General features: G+C 38.5%; 2 protein-coding genes across 8 annotated transcripts in view; one reads left to right on the top strand and one right to left on the bottom strand.

Annotated features, from left to right (window-relative positions):
- The first annotated feature begins 179 nt into the window (after window positions 1–179).
- LOC104602361 ((1S)-1,7-diacetoxy-luvungin A aldo-keto reductase-like) lies at window positions 180–3,852 on the top strand. Its single transcript, XM_010266020.3, has 5 exons — window positions 180–556; window positions 836–1,011; window positions 1,136–1,379; window positions 3,011–3,190; window positions 3,293–3,852. The coding sequence occupies exons 1-5, from the start codon at window positions 347–349 to the stop codon at window positions 3,518–3,520; spliced, it is 1,038 nt and encodes a 345-aa protein (XP_010264322.1). The 5' UTR covers window positions 180–346; the 3' UTR covers window positions 3,521–3,852.
- A 1,234-nt stretch (window positions 3,853–5,086) lies between these two features.
- Window positions 5,087–19,264, bottom strand: part of LOC104602358 (uncharacterized) — a 100,833-nt gene continuing 86,655 nt past the window's right edge. For 2 of the 7 annotated variants that reach the window (XM_010266016.3, XM_010266019.3), the window contains exons 12-16: window positions 11,498–11,554; window positions 11,024–11,089; window positions 10,263–10,337; window positions 6,172–6,257; window positions 5,087–5,747 (exon numbers count right to left, since the gene is read on the bottom strand). In XM_010266016.3, the coding sequence (XP_010264318.1) occupies window positions 6,210–6,257; window positions 10,263–10,337; window positions 11,024–11,089; window positions 11,498–11,554 (246 nt within the window). In that variant the 3' untranslated portion in view covers window positions 5,087–5,747; window positions 6,172–6,209. Of the gene's footprint in view, window positions 5,842–6,171; window positions 6,258–10,262; window positions 10,338–11,023; window positions 11,090–11,497; window positions 11,555–19,264 lie in introns of all 7 variants that reach the window. The other 5 variants (XM_010266017.3, XM_088895805.1, XM_010266013.3 and 2 more) reach the window with 3 other exon arrangements.

Raw genomic sequence — 19,264 nt, 5'->3', positions numbered from 1 at the left:
GGGTTGTGCTAAAAGCTAGGGATATGATGTAAGACTTGTTCTGATCTATTTCCTGACTTGAGTCAAATCATTTTTTTATTTCGTTAGTTTTATAAGCAGATGTAGAAAAGTTAAAAAATAATTAAGAATTTAAATTAAAGGTCATATATAGTAACTGATCTAGACACTTGAACCACAGCTAGAGGGATCGATCCCCCAATTCCACTGCATTTTGATTATCATATTCTCTCACAATCAACAAGTGTCACCTTTGTTATCTCTACACAATTTACGTGGTAGTTTCGTCTTAAGATTTAAGGAGTTCAATTAGTTTTTAACTTCATCAATCTTTGTACTACTGTACTACATGCCTATATGCCAAGCAGTGAATGCATGCTTCTATGCTAGATATATAGATATACAATGCGTGAGCTGTGAGCAAGATAGAGATACAAAGATGAGAAACGAGGAAGTCAGATTATATAGTGGTTCCAAGCTGCCCCTTCTGGGATTCGGCACGGCTGCATTCCCTTATGATAGAGAAAGAGTCGAGCTTGCAATATGGACGGCCCTCAAGGTACGTACAAAACTTCTGCTCAATCCTCATTCTCTTCATGTTGCTTTCTTTCTGCGCTAAGTTTAATGCATGTTTAAGCCGAGGCTTTGGAAAACAGCCTCGTCTCTGCCGGTAATGGCTAGCTGGTGCAATGCAGTGAAATTTGTAGTACTCAATATAGGGAAAATTTTCAAGCCCCTTCAATATGGTATATATATTCTATTGTTCATCGTTGAAGTAGGATGAGTTGCATATATGAACTACTTATATATAACAAGGTTGTGGTATTATTTAATTCAGATGGGTTATCGCCATTTCGACACTGCAAAGATATATGGTTCGGAACCTGCCGTGGGTAGTGCTTTAATGGAGGCAATTCATGATGAGGCAGTGAGCAGAGAAGAAATTTTTGTTACTTCTAAGCTATGGGGATCTGATCACCATGACCCTATTTCCGGACTCAAGCAAACTCTCAAGTAAGGAACAATATATATATATATATATATATATATATATATAGGTCTTTTCTTTTCTCTTGAACAGAGAGAAGTGAAGAGGGAGGGAGGTTGTGTGGTCCTTCAATTTGTTTGTGTTTTGTAGGAACCTAGGGATGGAATATGTGGACCTGTACCTGATACATTGGCCAGCCAAACTAAAGGTGTGGGCAAATTATGCTGTACCTAATGAAGATGACTTTGAAGAGTTGGACATGGAGTCTACTTGGGCAGGGATGGAGAGGTGCTTGGATATGGGGCTTTGCAGGTTCATTGGGGTAAGCAATTTCTCTTGCCGGAAGATCCAACGACTAATGGAACACGCTTCTGTCCTTCCTGCAGTGAATCAGGTACCTACTACATTTATATATTACTGGATTGGGATTAGACCTATTAATCATGCATGAATCTTGATTGTTAGAACATGAAGTCAGAAACAATTTAATCCCCATTTTACCAAAAACCATGGTTGTTCTGCCTGAATCTCCACCCACTCCGGTGGGACCTAGTAGATAGAAGATCCCTGAGAAGTGGTATTTTGGTTAAGCCAAAGTATGGTCTCCCAAGACATCAACATGAGAGATGAGACATGCGCTATATATCCCAAACAACAAAAACCCAAATATTTAGCCGACATGTTTTTAAATGTCTTCACAATCCATAGACAGAGACTACTTAATTTTTTTTTCTTTTTTTTTTGTACTGAGGGAAAATAGTAAAAGGAAAATTTGATGTGTATTGTGACACCAGTAATTAGGAAATAGAAAGATAGTTCTATTTAGGTTCTTTCTTTTCTGTTGGTGCTGTAAGCAGGCAACAGAAAGGTGGTTAGTTTCTCTAAATGATGATAGTTTTAAGAATTCTTTAGTCAAAATGGAAAGAAATCCATATGGCTACAGTGAATGCTCAAATGTCTAACAATCAAACCAAACGATCAAGGGGGGTTGAATTAGGGCTGTTCATGAAACCAATCAAATTCATCAATCCAACCAACTTAACCCGAATTTACCGGTGGTGAAAACCTTACTTCATTCAATATATAACTTTTATATATGTTGAAAACATAGTGAAAAAAATACTTTTTGACTGTCTTTTGAACCGACCTACCAAATCAATTCTTTACATTAGTTAGGGTTGGTTTTCACTAGTCATCGGTCGGTTTCAGGTGGCCAATTTTTTACTTCTACCAAACCGGTTCAATTGGCCAAACAGCATGCAACCAAACCGAATTGACCCGTGAACACCCCTAGGTTCAGTGACTTCAGTAACTATTCGGCCCATTTGACCATCCAGCCGGTCCAGTCTTTTAAATATTGTAGATGGGCTGTTTGGTAGCATAAAATCCTAATTCTACATAGCCACTCAAACTGTTTATTGATTTAAGCGCATTTATTGGCCAAACAGCCTGCAATCAAACCGAACTGACCCATGAACACCCCTAGATTCAGTGGCTTCAGTCACCATTCGACCCTTTGATCATCCAGCCGATCCAGTCTTTTATATTGTAGATGGGCTGTTTGGTAGCTAAAGCTAGCATAAAATCCTAATTCTACATAGCCACTCAAACTGTTTATTGATTTAACCACATTTATTGGCCAAAAAGCACCGCAAAATGTGTCTTGCAGTTGCAGATTGTGGCTGGTGAGCTTTTCTCATTATTATAATTAATTGTAGACGAATCCTGAGGCGTGCTATCGGGGTATGTCATCAACATTCCCTACAGAATTCATAGCTTGGGTTGTGAAGGAAATTCATTCACTTACAGTTAGATTGGAATCTTGCTCAGCTCGGGCTATAGTTTGTTCAGTTCAGTGGGCTGACTCATGGACTGGAAACTGAATAAGTAGGATTATCCATACCTTTTGGCTTTTATTATTATACATGAATTGAATATCTTCGAGACAGATGAAAACATTCGATCAACCCTGGTTTTGGTTCATGGATCGATCTCTGTTCATCATCGCCATAATTAATTTCGCAGGTGGAGATGCATCCCATGTGGAGGCAGAAGAATCTCCGAGAATTTTGTGGGGAGAAAAATATCCATGTGAGCGCTTATTCACCTCTTGGAGGGCCAGGGAGTCCATGGGGAACAAAGGCCGTGGTGGATAACCCTGTCATATGTTCCATTGCGCGTAAACACAAAGCAACCCCAGCTCAGGTGAGTGAGTAATGAATGGATTAATAATTAACCTGTGTGAAAGCCCCCTTCATTCCCGGCCGGCATAACATTTTGGTAATTCTGTGGAATGTATATATCAAGGTTGCTCTAAGTTGGGGCTTATCTAAAGGAGTGAGTCTGATTATAAAAAGCTTCAATCAAGAGAGGATGAAGGAGAACATGGAGGCTCTAGAGCTGACACTGGACCACGAGGATGTCGTCAAGATTGAGAGATTAGAAGAGAAGAAGATCATGAGAGGTGAATTTCTTGTTAATGGAACCACAAGCCCATACAGGACAATTCAAGATCTGTGGGATGACGAGATCTAACACCCACTCCTTTTGAGTCACTTGAGACTTGAGAGGTGTTTCCCTTTTAATCACCATGTGCACTGTGTCTGTGTCTCTATAATTAATGAAATGTACTTGTTCTGTTCGATTCTGATCCTGCCACCAATGAACAACCCACAAATGCTCCTAAGTGTCGATCATGCATCAGAATCCTTGACGAAACACGTGATACTTGTACTTCTCTCTGAATTTTGAACGAGGGGGTATTTTTTTATGTTTCTGGTCAAGATTGCTACTGGCCGCTGTTTTAAGACAACCATATTACATCGAAAATCATTTAATTCCCATTATGCTTATCATTGAATGTTCAATTCAGATATTACTACTGCTTTATCAGTTGATTCGATCCTATGCAAATCAGCTGCCGCTTTGGATCCACCACAATCTGATCCCATTGGAGAAGAATCCAACATCAACATGCATCTATTTATTATTTATTAGTAAAGTTAGTTTGAATGTTTCTCTTAGGCTATGTTTGGTTTGTAAAGGTTTCCTACCTTTCCCTTCCTTTCCATACTTTTCCCTTCAAACCAAACACAGCGTTAAGGATCATCGATCATACCTCATATCTGAAAAAAATTATACTCACGTTCTGGACCCAAATCAAGCAGCCAAGTAAATTAGTTATACCACCTATAATGAGCATTTCAGTTTAGTCCCAGTGATCTTTTCAAGAAACATGTACACGTACACTTCCCCGACAAAGATTTCAGATAAGTAACAGTAGTACATGGGTAAGGCGGCTTTTGATTTAGCACTCAAGAATCAAGATTATTCTTCAAATGCCCAAGAAAAGCATTGAAAAATAATAACTAAAATGGCCGCATATTTGGTGAGCTTCAGTACATTAGTTTAAGTTTATTAGTGGACTCAGCTGTTCAAACGGCCCCATGAATTCAAAGCCCAAAATGTAGAGGTCACTGGCTGATCAATCACATTGCATTACCAGTGGACAAGAACGATTATTAAACATACTCGGAGAGTTGACAACAACTTGGAATAGGTCTGTCCCTACATCCATTGCTGATCCTACCCTCTAATCCTCTATCGTGGAGATGACCACTTTCAGATGATAGAAATTATGTAGGGAGTCTGGATCTTCTACACTTATCATACACTTCCATTCAGTCTTTGACAGGTGTCCCATTATACGTTTGTAAATTCCCATGCATATGAAACCACGCATGTAGTGGGACACCTGTCAGACTGAATGGAAGAGCAAGATAAGTAGAGCAGAAAAGAGTGCACCGGGTCCGACTGTAGGAACTGCTCTGCTCCCTACATTTTAGTAACTGAAGATGGGCCATCAACACCACTGGTCAATTAGGCATTTTAGTTATGGACAGGAGGCATGCCATTTCTTCATGCAAGACCTCTCATATCAAATTGGTACCTGATTGGCCACTAAGACTACTAAGCATACGAGGCTACCTCAAATGTTTTCATGACAGCACATTGCAATTGCACTCTACAGAAGTACAATCTACAGCTGTGATAGGAAAGATAGAAAGTATCTCTGCAATAAGGAGTCATGCCATCAAATTACTTCAACATTTTCTGTAAACTATGCACACAACCTAATAATCAGATATCCAAATGTGTCTTTGGTCATCCCCCAAGTAATACGTTACTCGAGAAGGAGAATATTATAAATAATGTCTTTTTAAGTGACTAATTAGGCCCCTTAATGAATGTGCCAATTGGCTCCGTTGGTACGGTCTGTGGATGGTTGTGTAGGAGACTTGGGATCTATACCCGCTTTCATCAGGGTTGAGGGGGGTAGTGTTATGGGGTTCAGAGGATGGGCTAATCAGCATGTAAAAAAAGGTCCCTTCATTACATACAGACGGATAATCTAACAAGGAATTCTAACAAATCGTTTAAATCTGCCAGTTCTCCAATTTAGCTGGGTTGATCCATCCAATGACACGCTAACTATTTCAGATCACAGGTTTCTCAGTCACTTGACAAGGATGCTGTAGAGTTGGAAACTTGCAAAGGAACTGTATTGCTGGAACATCGCCATGTGATAACAGGAATTCTTACTTCTGGGACAGCCTTCATCCAACCAACAGAGGTTGTCAAGATGACTGTAGCACAAAGATCATTTGCTCGTCCACCTTCTGGCATTTATCCATTCAACATTCAACAGCTTGTCTCCATGTAACCCCACCTTGTTCCAGTGCCCTGATTTATTTTATATCATCTTCCAGACATAATTAGAAGGGTTTAGAGGTTGACCCCCATAAAACTTGTAGAACTCTGTAAAGATCATATTGTATTATCATGTTGATAATGTCCTATATGATCAAGAAAAACATCAATTCAAAGAAATATAGCACTTATTATTGCTTTATATGTTAACTGTTTTTCTTTTCTCATCCTACATACTCTTTTTTTCCACTCAAGCATTATTTGATCTGGCAGAAGAAACAATAACCGCACTTATGCTCTTCTTCTGAAGACGAACATAATATTTGTTTGACTCAAGATGGCACTTCCAGTTTTCTAAAACAAGACATGAGAGTTTTTTTTCCTCTCCAAGGAACTAATTTGGTAAAAAGCCTTCAATGTGATGTATAAAGAACACTAAACATAGCAAAATCATCAGATATTTATGAGGATCATACCTGCTTAAACTAATAACTGCAGCTCTAATTTGCATCTGTCATGTTGTTGGTTCAGTAGATGTAGAAGAAATACCCCGTTCAATACACTGTCAATTAAGTTTTGAAAATTAAAAATGTTAAAATACAAATATACATGATCAGGCAGAAAATTAAACAAAAAGCCACTGTCCATTGCAGGTACATTTCAAAAGTTCTGGAAACATAAAAATGACTTTTTTTAAAGAGGAGCACATATTCATTATTCATGGTATCAGAATTAAGGATTTTCTTCTGGTAAGCTTAAGTAACAGCATGGTCCCTGTTTATTTAAATGGATATAAAGGATTGGGTGTTCTTATAGGTAGTCAGAACAGGTGTAAAGACATTCTTTAAGCAAATATTAAGACAACAAACAAATTTTAGAATAAGAATTATTAAAATGGAAAGTTAAGTTTATTAGATGATATATACGATAATACAAATCATCTTACTGCTGTTTCACATCTACATCCCATGAGTTTGTCCAGTTATTGATGGCAATGCTTTAAAAAGGAAAAAGTGTAAAGAAATGTGTTAGGATCTTCCAATACTATATTTTCATATATGATATATTTGTATATATGAAGAATGTCATAAGAAAATTATCATACAAACAAGGACCATAATGTACTAATAGATTTAAAAGAAAAGTTACATTCTAATTTATAAATCTTTCAAAATTGGAAAGTTCTTAATATAAAACAAAAACCTAAAATGATATAAAATCTAAAGGTTTTAACAAATTCCAAACATGCACACACAGACACAGAAAAATTAAAAGAAAAAAAAGAAAAAACAAAAGAGAACTTGGACTTTGTTTTCAAATCAGTGTTATGATGAAAACCCTGCTTCTGTTACTCCGTTATTGTCTGAAACACAAATTGTTGACATAAGGCATGTTGAGGTATGAGTCAAGTGCCATGTCCATTTATGCAACCTAAGGTTGAGGCTTAGAGTGTTTTCCTTGGCCTCCCCTTGAGGCAAGCCTCAAGATTAAGCCTAGACACCTTTTAATCAATTTTTGACAGTCCTCTAAGATGCACAAATCATTTAAACTGTTTTTCTAATGTCATCTCATAATTTTTTAATCATTGAAACCTGGGGATCATGTGCAAATCTAATAGTTTGGAAGTAATTACCATTCTCGGAAGTTCCTTATTTCATCCATTTTTCAATTTGATATTTGCAGAACTTCATAGATAGGCATCTTAGAGACTCTTCTTAACAAACAGTTCAGCAGAAATGGATTCCATGTTTTAATTTCCTTTAAAAGGTGCCCAGGGGTTTGTAATCATTTTAGTCTACAGTACTTGATTGAATCTTGTTTCATATTTCTTGTATCATCAACACCATAATCATCTAAGTCTTATCCCAACTATATGGCATCAGCCACATGAATCCTGTTTCATATTCCATGTATAAAGGCCATCACCCAATGTTGGCCCATTTCTATGTTTTGTTCTCAAATATATGGGTTTTATGAATTTCTGTGCTTTCTTGCAATTTTTTATATTTTTTGCAACTTCCATGTTTTCTGCAATTTGTTACTTTCTTACTGAAATATATAGCTTGTTGGGGTATTTTATGACATTTTGTGTTTCTTCATGAAAATTTTGCAATTTCTATGAAATATATTGTTTTTATGAGTTTATGTCTTTTTCTTCAATTTCTACTTTGTTTTGGCTGAAAAATGGCTTCTATGAATTTCCGTTTTCATTTCTGTAATTTTTGAATGTTTTTTTTGCAATTATTGTGCTTTTATGATTTTATTTTTTTCCTGCAATTTCTGCATTTATTTTCTAAATTTTTTGTATATATATATGTATTTATGTATATATATATATATATATATGGTTTATGATTTTTTTTGCAATTTTTTGATATTTTCTATCAATTTTTTATTTTTCACTATTTCTGAGGTTTCTATTAATTTCCGTTTTTTCTAAATTTTCTGCAATATTTTTTTTATAAATTATATGCAATTTCTATGTTTTTTTGAATTTCTGCATTTTTCTGAAATATAGATTTCATGAATTACTGTGTATTTTCTGCATTATATCTGAAATATTCTATGTTTTTATGAATTTTTGTGTTTTTCTGATATTTTCCATCAATTTCCATTTCTTTTTTTTTTGCAAATTCTGTTTTTCTGTAATTTATGATTTTCTTTTAATGAAATATATGTTTTTTTGTGGTTTTTAAAAAGAAATAAACACCATCCATGAGTTTGCATTTAGAAAGGAAAAAGTTGGTTAGAAAAGCAAAATGGACTTAACATACAATCTAAGGGTAGTTTGGGGTCTTAGAGATGTAAAACCCCACATATTCCAAGTATTTGACTGACAAAATGGTAATGGCAGGGACGATGTGATGGTACCTTGAAGTACAGGGGCTGTTTGTGGCAAAAAAAGTTCAGAGGGCTAAGTGTCATTAGGGAGGGTGTATGTAATTTACCCTTTTCTTTGGTAGGGCAGCACCAACTATTATCATCAACTGATCATCCCATGTTTGCAGCCTTGAGGGGGCAGATTTATTTTTCTTCAGTTGCTGGTTCATGGCCACAATGGAGTTCAGATATGTACAGTCCCACTATCTTTGGATCTGCTGGATATCCTCCAATCTTCAGAGGTGTACACTGTTATGGTCACACCATCCGGCAAGGCACCGCGGCGCAGTCATAGGCAGCAGCCCGCACAACAGGCCGCACAACAGTGGGCACTGCCTGGCAGCACTGCAGCATGCACCGCCGATAGCGCGCAGCACGCATCGCCAGGCAGCAGCGCACACCGCACGCACCGCACGGCAGCACACACCATGCACACGCCCGGCACCGCACGGCAGCAGCACCATGGCGCGCAGCACGCACCGCCAGGCAGCAGCGCGCACCGCACGCACTGCACGCCAGCACGCACCGCGCACACACACGGCACCGCACGGCAGCGGCACCATGGCGCAGCACGCACCGCCAGGCAGCAGCACGGCAGCGGCACCCTGAGGCGTGCGCACGCACTGCGCGGCAGCAGGACTGCGCGCACGCACCGCGCGGCAGTGGCACCATGAGCCGCGCGCACGCACCCGGCAGCAGCAGTAGAGCGGGGCCCACACGACAGCTCATGGGGGTGGGCCCACCCTTATCTGGACACATCAAGCCAACTCGCCGCCAGCTTACCTTATCCTTATCTTATCCCTTATCCCTTAGCTTTATCTTAATCTCATCTTTATCTTATCTTAAGTAAGAGTGAGTTACCAATAGGAGTAGGTAGTTAGGAGTTTGAGTTCAAGTTGGAGTTTGAGTTTAATTAGGAATTTCCTTCTGTAAGCTCCTATTTAAGGAGCCACGAATTGAAATAAAGCATTCAGTTTTCCAGCCACGAAAAGAGTGAGGAGAGTTCGGGTGGTCTCTTGGACAAATCACCCCAAAGGAGAGTTCGGGTGGTCTCTTGGACAAATCACCCCAAAGGAGAGTTCGGGTGGTCTCTTGGACAAATCACCCATTGGGTTTCCGTAATAGGGTCTGTAAGCAAGGGAAGGCGCAAGGGGAAGCAGGGGGCTTTCGCACCGTGGACCGACCCGTGACGGGATCCTACGTGCGGGACCATAACATACACTCCCAAAACCCCATGGACATGGAGGAAAAGGCCACATAAGCCCTGTTTCTTAATTTTATATTATCTAACTTCCATTCATAAAATGAGGGGATATAATGATTAAATAAGTTTTTGTTTGCTTCCAATTCTGTTTTTCTTCCAGTCCTGTTCTCAACTTGATGATAAATACAGAATCCCACAAAATTGGCTGGAGATCATCCACTTTGAATAGGGTAATCTGATTTGTTCAAACTGAAACTTGCACCAGTGACCCAGTACTTGAGATGGTCACTTGGCATCTCTCCAAATATGGAGGCATGGGATCAAACCCACATAACTGCAGGCTCTCCATGATAAGATAAGTGGACCTCATGTGCACCCTGCTCTGTCCAACACCCCTTAATCCCCCTGTAATGTGTAACATGTAATAATGTAAAAAAAAAATAACCGTCTTTTCAGAAATTATAACATGATGTCAAGTTATACCTGAAGAAGATATCCATGCAGCCAATCAAGTGTTTGTGGGAATGTTGTTGCCGAAATGTTGACCACCGTCAAACCCTATTCCAAGAGCACAACAGAGAAGTATGACAGCAATGCCTTAGCTCATCTCTAACAGTTTCCAAGTCCCAACTACAACATTGGAAAAGTAATGCTTCACTTGTATTTATGCCATGATACTACAATTGCAAAAATAGGCACAAATGGAGACCCTGGTTTGTAGACATTTCATGTGTATAACAAGATCAAACCAACAATTTCAAAATGTAAATCCTATACTGAATTTGATTAAAAAATCTCAGACTTGGTGCAATTGCAAAACCTTGAGATGACAAGCATAATTTGGAGTCTGAAAGTGGAAACTTCATCTTGATGCTAAAATACCAGAGATTAGGTCCATATTCAGTTCACCGCTCCAAGATCAAAGATAGCTAGAACTAGCATTTGGTTAATGCTTTTTTTATTGTTTTGTTTTACCGAATTTATGAGGTTCCTAATTTACTTGGCTCCCCTAATCATTACAGCTACATCAAGTTAATATGATTCATTAGACTACTTACTGGTCTATAGATAAGTATACAGTGACTTGAACTATCTTTGCCATGGTACTGTAATTATAACCATTATATAATATAGTAATAATTATAGTTTGCATTTTTTTTTGAAATTATCCTAAAAATACAGGATGTATGACCAATCAATTTTTGCCCCCTTTTAGCATTGAGTAGCAGTCATTATGAGCCAACCTGAGATGCAAACGAGCAAATATAATCTTGAATTATCTTCAAGTTTCTTATGAGCTTATCCTGATCCTGCAAAAATGATAAAAGAGCAAATTCTTAATGGTAAAGCCCATTCAATGAAACAACCTCTACATGCATAATCTTAAGCTATTTAGATATAACTGCCCAATCAAAATAGCCAAAATGGAGGAAAACACTATCAGGAGGTACAACCTACTATTTTCATTGTCTATTCCATATTTTCATATAAACAACAAAAGAAAATGCCTTATAGTGAGTTAGTAGCAATTAACTGTCAAAGCTGAATGATGTTATCATTCTTATTTCTTTATATGCCAAGCAGCAACGTAGTGTCTTATTCAGATTGCATGACATGTTACCCACTCTGAAGAAGTTAATATCTCTAAAAGCTACAGCATAGTCCACACCAGTGCTAGACATTTATCTCCTAACAGAATAACTCATTATTCTCATTACCTGGAGTAGACGTTTACCACCAAATGTCCTAGTGGAGATCCATTCCTCTAGTAATGCCTTCACCCAACAAAATAAAGATGTCAATAGGAGGAATAAAATAATGGGTTATTATCTGAAACTCCCTATTCATTATTTTTGCAAACATTCTCTTAAACAGACAAACTTAGACTTTTTGATACCTCCGGAGACCAAGTCAACATTGGTGACCATAACGTAGGTGGTCCAAATGTGCCATTTTTATTTTCTAAGAAAAACTAACCTTGATCAACCAGTCTACACTATTTAACTAATTTTCATATGATAAAAATACCCTTGGTTTATTTATCTTCTCTATTTATTGCCTATTTCATGTTCAATCATTTCACAACCCACCAAAAGCTTGATTTGTCCACCAACTGCTCAATTTAAGTGAATGGATGGGCATATTTTTGGAATTTTGGTTCAAAGAATGGAGTTGAATAGAGGGGCATCATTGTAATCTTGCAAACAATGTTAGTTTTTAATGGCAAATGTCTAATGGAGGGGTCTTTGGAGATATTGAAAAGTCAGGGAAAGTTTAAGATAAGATCAGAAAAGTGGAGGTATGTTTCAGATAATAACCCTAAAATAATTTGCAAAACACGAACTACTACAAAAAATAATATTTGCACAATTTTTGACAAGGAGCAAATCAAACCTAATACAATAAGTGATATACATATATATATGCAGAGTACGATACTAAGATGAATAGATAAAAGAACCCTTGTTTCTTTTATAAGGTTCAGGTTTAGAGTCTATAAGTCTCTGTCAAATGTGGCTTTAAACAGTAAATCACCAGATGAATGAAGACTATGAGTTGAATTTAATTTTCAATACACAAAAGATGGATCTCAAAAGGATCTGAAAAAACTTGGGAAGGTGAAAAGAATAAAGAACTTGATAGTTGGAGAAAGAATTATAAGTTGGTGGTGTATGGTAAGGCAGTGGTGGTGATCTGACTCCAAAAGTCCGAAAGAGAATGGTGATTCTGAACCGTGAGGTACAGGGGATGAAGAGAGAGATCCAGCCAGGCTCCTGGAGGAGTTGCCTACATACCCCCTAGTGAGAGATCAGGCCGCTACAGTGGCTGGTGATGAATTCTGGCAAGAGAACACAGGAGAATAATGTCAGTGATTGCAAAGAGAGAGGAGTCGGAGCTGGGAGGGAAAGGTGGTGATTTAAATGGAATCCGAGAGAAAAGACAGAATGGGAGAGAGAGAGAGAGAGAGCCGATCTCTCCCCAAATATCTTGATCTCCAAAAAGGGTCAAAAGGGAATCCGAAAGAGTCATTGAACTGAAGTATGGGGTTCCTATTTATAGAGTTTTGGGTGTACCCAAGTTTTGGAAAGTTCTTTCACCGACTTTGTCCTTTTTATTATTAGTCTAGAAATTTCTGTTGCTTTGGCTTGATTTAGTTTGTCCAAGTATTAGCACTTACTCAGTCCAAATTGGTCTAGTCTAACCCAGGTTCGCTCTAGGTCAGCCGGGCTTATGCACTTATATAAATTCATTTTCTTACAAGAATCTAAGGGGATGGTTTAGCAAGTGAAATCAAAGGGTGATATGAACAGTTTGTCTAGGATGCTTCAAGAAAAACTAGCTATCAAAATGTGAAGTAAGAATATAGGTACTGTTAATTAGCACTTCATTCTTTTTTTGACAAGTATTGTATATATTAAAAAGAAGTAAGAGTATGCATGTTCTATTCGCAAGGAAGTCACAAGGGAAAAAAGATAGAAATATCCCCAACCACTCACCCCAAAGAAGCCTACCTAGAACCTTAGATATAAATGCATAGATCAACATCCCAAATAAAGAACCAGCAAGCTTTCCACCCTAAAAGAGGTTTAAAAGCCATGTAACTACATGTGACCTGCTATCACAAAGCAACTAAACCAATCCAACCAGATTTTCCGCCAAAAGATTGACTTGAAAGAGTGCACTGCCTTACCAAATCCATAAATTTATGCCTAGCCAACCATCCATAAACTTGAAAGAGTGCACTGCCTTACCAAATCCGTAAACTTGAAAGAGTGCACTGCCAAAAGATTGACTTGAAAGAGTGCACTGCCTTAATAGACAAGGTTTGCTTCCTTTACACTCTCTCCCTAATGGCGTACAGGTAGGGGATCCTACAACTTTCAGATCTAGTGGTGGCCTATAGGGTGAAAAAAAAGATAATTTAGGTGTTTAGTGGTGAAGAGTAGAGATGGTGAAGCATGAAGACAACATTTTGTCCAAAAGAGCAAGAGTTTAGGAAGAAACAAAACTCTTGCTGCCAAAATAAACAACAAAGAGAGAGATCACTTCAAGAAGAAATAAGACAAAGAAAGGGCAAGAGATTAGGAGGAAACAGAATTCTTGCTTCAAAACAAGCAAAAAAGAGATGGAACCCTTGTAAGAAGAAATAAGACAAGTGGGGAGAGAAATTGCTGCAAGTACCATTCACTAAACCAACTTTTCTAAGTTTCAAGCAATATTTTAAAAACCGACTTGGAGGTTGAACTGGGTCAGGTTTAAAAGTTTTCTAATGTATGTTTTGCACTTTACCTTTTGAGCTTTATAATCCAATTGAAAAACAAAGTAAAAGAAGTATGAATAAGTGTCATTACATAATACATATATACATATATTATATATATTAGAAAAGGCATACATGTATGTACATAGTATGCATACATGTGTTTGTACATGCTTGTACATGAATATGTGCCCAGATTAATTATATATTTATATAAATATTGCATATATACTTGACTATACACAAGTATAAACATGTAATATGTACACAAATATACATAATAAGAGAAAAACAGTCTTTTGAGAATAAAGGACTGTTTAGAACAGATGTAGAAATCGAAATAAAACAACAGAAATCATTCTTCTAAGGAAGAGAAGATGAAGAAGAAGATGGCAGCAATAAGGGTTCAGAGGAAGAGAGTTTCGAACCTTAATCTCTCCTCTTACACCCCTAACACTATTTTATTAAGTTAAACTTTAATAATTTACAAAGAGGCCCTTAGTTGGGCAAAAATTAAAAGAACATAACATAGAAAGGATAGGCCCAGAATAAGGCCCACTACAACAAAGAATATAAAAGATAAGAAAGGATAAACAGCCTATGGGCCATTCGGCCCATCTTCTCTACACTCCCCCTCAAGCTGAGCATAGATGTCAATCATGCCAAGCTTGCCAGTATCATGCTGAAGTTTCGCCTTGGGAATGCCCTTGGTGAGAAAATCTGCTAACTGTCCTTCAGAGGTGATGAAAGGAAGACATACTTAACCAGAAGCCACTCTTTCTCGAATGAAGTGTCTGTCAACTTCAATATGCTTAGTTCTGTCATGTTGTAGTGGGTTGTGAGCAATGTTGATGGTGGCTTGATTATCACAGTATAACATCGTTGGCTTGTCATGCTCAATCCCCAGTTCCCCCATCAATGATTTTAACCACAATAGTTCAGAAACTCCATGTGCCATGGCCCTGTATTCTACTTCTGCTGAAGATCGAGCAACAACAAATTGTTTCTTGCTTCTCCAAGAGACAATATTACCAGCCACCAAGCTGCAGCACCCAGAAGTAGATCTTCTGTCATCAATGTTTCTAGCCCAGTCAGCATCAGTATAGGCTTCAAGTTTCATATGGCCATGCTTGGAAAACAGAATTCCCTTTGCAGGGGAGTCCTTCAAATAACACAGAATTCGCTCTACTGCTGCCATATGAGTATCTCGGGGAGCATGCATGAATTGGCTGATGCAACTGACAGCATATGCAATGTCTGGCCGAGTAATGCATAGATAAAGAAGTTTTCCAAGAAGTCTCTGGAAGACTCCTTTGTCTTCTAACAATATTCCATCTGAAATAGAGAGTTTATGATTCATATCAATAGGAGTAGCAACGGGTCTAGCACCCATCTTCCCTGTTTCAGAGAGCAAATCAAGAACATACTTCATCTGAGAGATAAGAATCCCATCCTTGGATCTAGCAACTTCTATGCCAAGGAAGTATCTCAATTCCCCCAGATCTTTGATCTCAAACTCTGTATGGAGGAAAGATTTGAGATCATTAATTCCTAAAATATCATTACCAGTCACAACAATATCATCAACATACACAATCAAGTAAACTGCCAGGAACCCTCTCCTCTTCACAAAGAGAGTATGATCAGACTGTGTCTGTACATAGCCAAAGTTAACAAGGGCAGCCCTAAACCTCTCAAACCATGCTCTAGGGGACTGTTTTAGTCCATAAAGAGATCTCTTCAACTTGCATACCTTTCCTTTCATATCTATTTCATACATCCCTAGAGAAAGAGACATATAAACCTCATGTAATTCTCCATTCAGAAATGCATTCTTTACATCCAATTGATAAAGTGGCTAGTCAGAGTGAGCAGCCAAAGATAGAAGAACTCTCACAGAGGTCATCTTGGCAACAGGGGCAAAGGTCTCTAGATAATCAATCCCATATGTCTGTGTATAACCTTCTGCAACCAGCCTAGCCTTGTACCTCTCAAGGGTGCCATCAGCATGATATTTGATAGTAAAGACCCACTTACAGCCAACTGGATCCTTCCCATCAGGCAAATCAACCACTTCCCAAGTGTCATTCTTGTGCAGGGCATCAATTTCGGATCTCATAGCATCCCTCCATTCTGGAATATTAAGAGCTTCTGACACAGACCTAGGAATTGGGTTAGAGGCAACAGAAGAAAGATAGGCAAAATAGGAAGGAGAAAGCAAACTATAAGAAAGGTGTTTGGAAATGCAATGTGCAGTACACTTCCTTTTTCCTTTCCTAATAGCAATGGGAATCTGGGAAGGATGGCTCCAAAGGGGCTGAAACAGTACCTGTTGTCTCATCTGTAACTGGAAGTGCATGAGGCTCATGTGTTGTAGGGGAAACAACCTGCTCATTTCTGGATCTTTGCCTTTGATACATCTTGGGATTAAAGAGAGGACGAGGAGGTAAAGGGGGAGGAACACTGGGACAGGAAGAGTGGAATGATTGATCCTCCCTTGATTCATTTGAAGGAGGAAGAGACTCAGTAAAAGACTCAACTGGGACAGGAAGAGGAAGAGCAAAGACCTGTGACAAATCCTCCCTCTTTGCACAATGTCCCTCCATAGAGGAACCATAAAATGAAGAAAGCTCATCAAAGGTGACATCCATTGTGACATATCGAGTACCAGTCTTTGGATCAAAGCAACAGTAACCCTTCTATGTGGGGGAATAACCAAGGAAGATACACTTATGGGCTTTTGGTTCAAATTTATGTCTTTGGACACTAGGAATATGTACATAACAAGTGCAACCAAAGACACGAAGAGGAATAGAAAAAAGCTCCTTGTCCGGATGAAGGAGACTGAAAGGAGACTTAAACCCCAAAACACTGGATGTCATACGGTTTATAAGATAGGTAGCAGTGAGAATAGCATCACCCCAAAACTTTGTAGGAACATGTGAGGCAAACAAGATATTTCTTGCAACTTCAACAATATGTCTATTTTTTCTTTCAGCAACTCCATTCTGTTCTGGGGTCCTAACACATGAGCTTTGATGAATAACCCCTAAGTCAGAGAGATAGTAGGACAAGTTCTTCTAAAAATATTCTTTTGCATTGTCAGATCTGAAAATTTTAATCCTGGTATCAAACTGGGTTAGGACAAATTCATGGAATTGCCTCACAAGTCTATGACCTTCATCACGGGATTTCATCAGGAATATTCATGTAAACCGAGAAAAGTCATCAATGAACAAGATAAAATATTTGTAGCCACCCATAGAGGGTAAGTGGTAAGGCCCCCACACATCAGAGTGAACAATATTAAAAGGAGAATAAGATCTTTTATTACTCAAGGGATAACTGTTTCTACAATGCTTTGACAGTTCACAAGACTCACAATGAAGACTGGACAAACTAATTCCCTTAAACATTTCAGGGAATAAATAACTCAATGCAGAAAAAGAAAGATGACCCAAACGAAAATGACATAACATAACTCGACTGATAGACTCTGTAAATATAGACCCAAAAGCAGCTTTTCCAGGTTGTTCAGGGCATTGTCCCGAAGTATCAAGCAGGTATATTCCATTCACCTCATGGCCACTCCCAATCACCTTCTAAGACTCCAGATCCTGAAAAACACAATAAGAAGGGAAGAAGGTTACACAACAGTTTAATGACTTAGTTAAACTATTTACAGATAACAAGTTTGTATTTAGTCTAGGTACATGAAGAGCAGAAGGTAGGAACAAGGAATTTGTAGCCTTGATGGTTCCCTTGCCGGAGATAGAGGCAAGAGAACCATCAGCTAGGGTGATTTTGTCACGTCAAGGAAGTAAATCATATGAAACAAACAAGATAGAAAGGTTGGTCATATGATCAGAAGCACCTGAATCAATAATCCAAGGGATCCTACGATTACCTGAAATGGTTGCATGATTGGCAGAAGCCCGTATACCTAAATGAGCAAATGCAGAAGAGGCTGAATTTCCTAAAGGGTTGGAAGAAGAAGTCACACCCTCTAGGTGATTGATCATCTTCCCAAACTTCTCATATTCTACTTTCATGGCTGCTAACTGCGCACTAGCCGTCATCTCTTCAGTATGGTACTTGTCACCATCTGGACCAGTTGCAGCATTAGCACTCCCTGCCCTTTTATTATCATGCTTCTTCTGAAACCGAAAAGGTAGAAGATCAGGATGTAATTTCCAGCACTTGTCTTTAGTGTGTTTTGGCCTTTTACAGTACTCACAGACAACCTTTCTTCCTTGAGCCACTAGGAGTCCCTGCAACCCCTTTGGGTTTCACTCCCATATTAGCAAAGTGATCATTTAGACCAGCCCCTTGAACCTAGACAATCCTTCTGCTCTCTTCACTACTTACCAAGGCATATGCTTGTGACAGTGCGACACTATCCTTGGATAAAATATTTTGTTTTGTAATATCGTACTCTGGGTTTAGTCTAGTTAAGAACTCAAACAAGTTTCTCTCAACAAGTTTTCTGTAGGTCTCTGCATCATTAGTGGTGTCCCAGGTTATAGCTTCTATCAAATCTATTTCTTGCCACAAAGACTTCAGTGTTGAGAAGTATATAGCTAAAGGTTTCTTCCACTGTCTTAAATTCTTCACATCACTTCTGAACTTGTAAGCTCTAGCCACATTTAATTTTTGGGAATAGGTTTCAGCAACACTATCCCAGATTTCCTTTGTTGAATTCATCCACAAATAGTGTTGACTAATCTGTGGCTGCATTGAGTTCACAAGCCACCCAATAACAGTATAATTTTCTTGCATCCACTTCTCATAAGATGGATCATCTTCTGAGGGAGCCTTTTTGCTCCTAGAGATAAAACCCCACTTTCCTCTACTACATATATGAATCTTTACCGATTGTGACCATGCCAGATAATTAGTTCCATCTAGCTTGACTGTGGTCACAGTCAGTAAAGAGTCAACAGAGGCTCCCGGAACCTACCCGGATTCAGCAACATTCTTGTATTCCATTTCTGAGGAGTTCATCTCTTTAAACACTTCAAAAGGATTTCAACCAACTTCAAAAAGACACCGAATGAAGGTGGAACAAGGACTGTGTTAAGCCTACCTCAATGCAGCAGTACCACAAATCTGAGTCACACCCGAAAGCTGGGAGAAACAGAAATAGAAGCCGCACCTTGTAGACTACACGGAACACCAACCAACTTGGTTCGGTCTTCAAGAAAGAAAATCAGAAAACCTCCAA

The sequence above is a fragment of the Nelumbo nucifera genome, chromosome 1 (genome assembly GCF_055504915.1).
Source record: "Nelumbo nucifera cultivar China Antique chromosome 1, China Antique-T2T, whole genome shotgun sequence".
Lineage (NCBI taxonomy): Eukaryota > Viridiplantae > Streptophyta > Magnoliopsida > Proteales > Nelumbonaceae > Nelumbo > Nelumbo nucifera.
Note: the sequence above shows the minus strand (reverse complement) of the source record. Positions and strands in the feature narration are given on the sequence as shown.

Coding starts and splice junctions, on each gene's coding strand:
- LOC104602361 (XM_010266020.3), top strand. CDS start 347: ATGCCTATATGCCAAGCAGTGAATGCATGCTTCTATGCTAGATATATA. Junction 1,012..1,135: donor GGACTCAAGCAAACTCTCAA/GTAAGGAACAAT, acceptor TGTGTTTTGTAG/GAACCTAGGGATGGAATATG. Junction 1,380..3,010: donor TCCTTCCTGCAGTGAATCAG/GTACCTACTACA, acceptor TTAATTTCGCAG/GTGGAGATGCATCCCATGTG.